Source organism: Oryzias melastigma, linkage group LG16, assembly GCF_002922805.2.
Source record: "Oryzias melastigma strain HK-1 linkage group LG16, ASM292280v2, whole genome shotgun sequence".
NCBI lineage: Eukaryota > Metazoa > Chordata > Actinopteri > Beloniformes > Adrianichthyidae > Oryzias > Oryzias melastigma.
This window is the reverse complement of record NC_050527.1, coordinates 5,897,151-5,898,951: the sequence shown is the minus strand read 5'-3', so window position 1 is coordinate 5,898,951 and position 1,801 is coordinate 5,897,151. Positions and strand designations below refer to the sequence as shown.

At 39.9% G+C, this 1,801-nt stretch overlaps 1 protein-coding gene across 1 annotated transcript in view; it reads left to right on the top strand.

The window, feature by feature from the left end:
- The window catches only part of LOC112143652 (hemicentin-2), a gene marked incomplete in the record, with an annotated part of 30,833 nt that extends 29,556 nt beyond the window's left edge, over positions 1–1,277 (top strand). Inside the window, 5 exon segments of the mRNA XM_024267786.2 lie at positions 173–214; positions 303–353; positions 479–615; positions 749–839; positions 1,086–1,277. Of these exon segments, the coding sequence (XP_024123554.2) occupies positions 173–214; positions 303–353; positions 479–615; positions 749–839; positions 1,086–1,096 (332 nt within the window).
- Positions 1,278–1,801: the final 524 nt, after the last annotated feature.

Here is a 1,801-nt window from a genome sequence, read left to right as displayed (position 1 = left end):
CTCCAGGAGGGCAGTGATGCTTCACTCCAGTGTGAGGTACACAGTTTGTACCAAAGAACTACAGTGAAGTGGCAGAGACCAGATGGTTCCATCATCAATGATAAAACAGTAGATCTCAAACCTGTAAAGACTTCACATGAAGGAACCTGGACGTGTGAAGTGACCGCTGCAGGAGGAGAGTCATTTACAACATCTTTGACCATCACTGTGAAACGTACGACCCTGCTGCTGAACTATGAAGACAACATTTGTAAATTTACAAAGTGTGTTTCAATTGTGAGTAAAAATACTTTTCTTTTCAGCATCTGGACCCACAACGACAAAGTCATCCATGAACCCGACCACAAAGGAAAGTAAGTCCATCTGTGTCAGCTGTGAGTGCTGCTCACACAAACCATCTGAACCTGAAGTCAAATAACATGAAATAATGATTTCTCATGGACAATGTTTAATATAGTCTGTTTCTTTGGTCACCCAGTCAGACTTCAGTCATGCGCCCCTCTGCCGCTGGGCCTCCACTGGTGGATCTGGGTTGCTCTTGGAGCCAGCTATCTGGTTTTGTCCGTTCTGATCATTTCTGTTGTTCTCATGTACCAGAGGGTCAGGAGAAGAAAGGTACATGATTGAAATTTTAAACCAGATCCTGATTTGCTGCCACTGAATTAATGACATTTTATTTATGAGCCTTTGAAAAATAATCACAAGTATGATTTTTGTTGTTCTCTTATTATTCCTTCAAATTATGAAGAAAATCCAGTCACAAAACGGCAGAAGCACACAGCGAGTGGAGTACAGCCTTGAGCAGCTTTCTGGGCTCATGAATCAGGCTACCAACCCAGGTGACATTATCCATCTGAACATGAACTCTGCTACCAAGGCCTATTTACACCATCAAAAGTTTCTGAGTTGACAGTAACTTTTTCCAAATAAAGCACGATTTTCCATCAATGAATGATCATCATCGCAACACACTGAAATATAGAATATAACTGATGTTTTGTCTTTTTAATTCAAATATTTCTGTTATGATCTGCTTGTTTGGTTCTTTTTTTATGATTACTTTTCCTTTTGTTGTTTCTGTGCAGGCTGGTGTTGAATTCGGTCATTCTCCTGTGGATCCTTTGGAGCATCACAATTGTCTAAACTTTGCTAATCATTCACATGTTATTGAAGGACTCCTTCTTGAGCCTTTAGAGTCCGTTTGTTTTTTGTGATATCAAGTTGTCTGTGTTTATGTTCCTCTGATTATGTCTTTTGTAATTAAATCCTTGGCTACATCTTTTCTTGTGGTTCTTCCATCATCTGGGTTCTAACCAGCTTGACTCACCACGTTCTAGCTCTCTTAAGTTTTTTTTTCTCTCCCCCCCAAAGAAACCACAGAAGACTTTCAGGAAGCAGAACGACACAGCTAACACACAAGGGAGGGGAGAAGAAGGTCACTGCCCAGCTGGCACCTAGTGGTTAAAAGACAAGCGAAAGACAAACACAGATATCCTAAAACACCACAAATGTCAAACCAGAGACTGCAAACAACTACTCAACTGCATGCTCCCAGCCTCATTGTGGTGTTTCCAAACTAGGGCTGGGAATCACTGGGTACCTCACGATACGATACGATACACGATATCGATAATATTGCGATACTACGATAATTGGTAAAAATGCTCTCTAATAACTAGCATTATATAGAGGAACGTGTTTTTTGGGAAAATATATCCCCATTTATCTTTATTAGCTTAAACACAATCATAATAAACAACTTTTCTTATTTTGTGCAACAAATTATAGACACTTTAGTGCA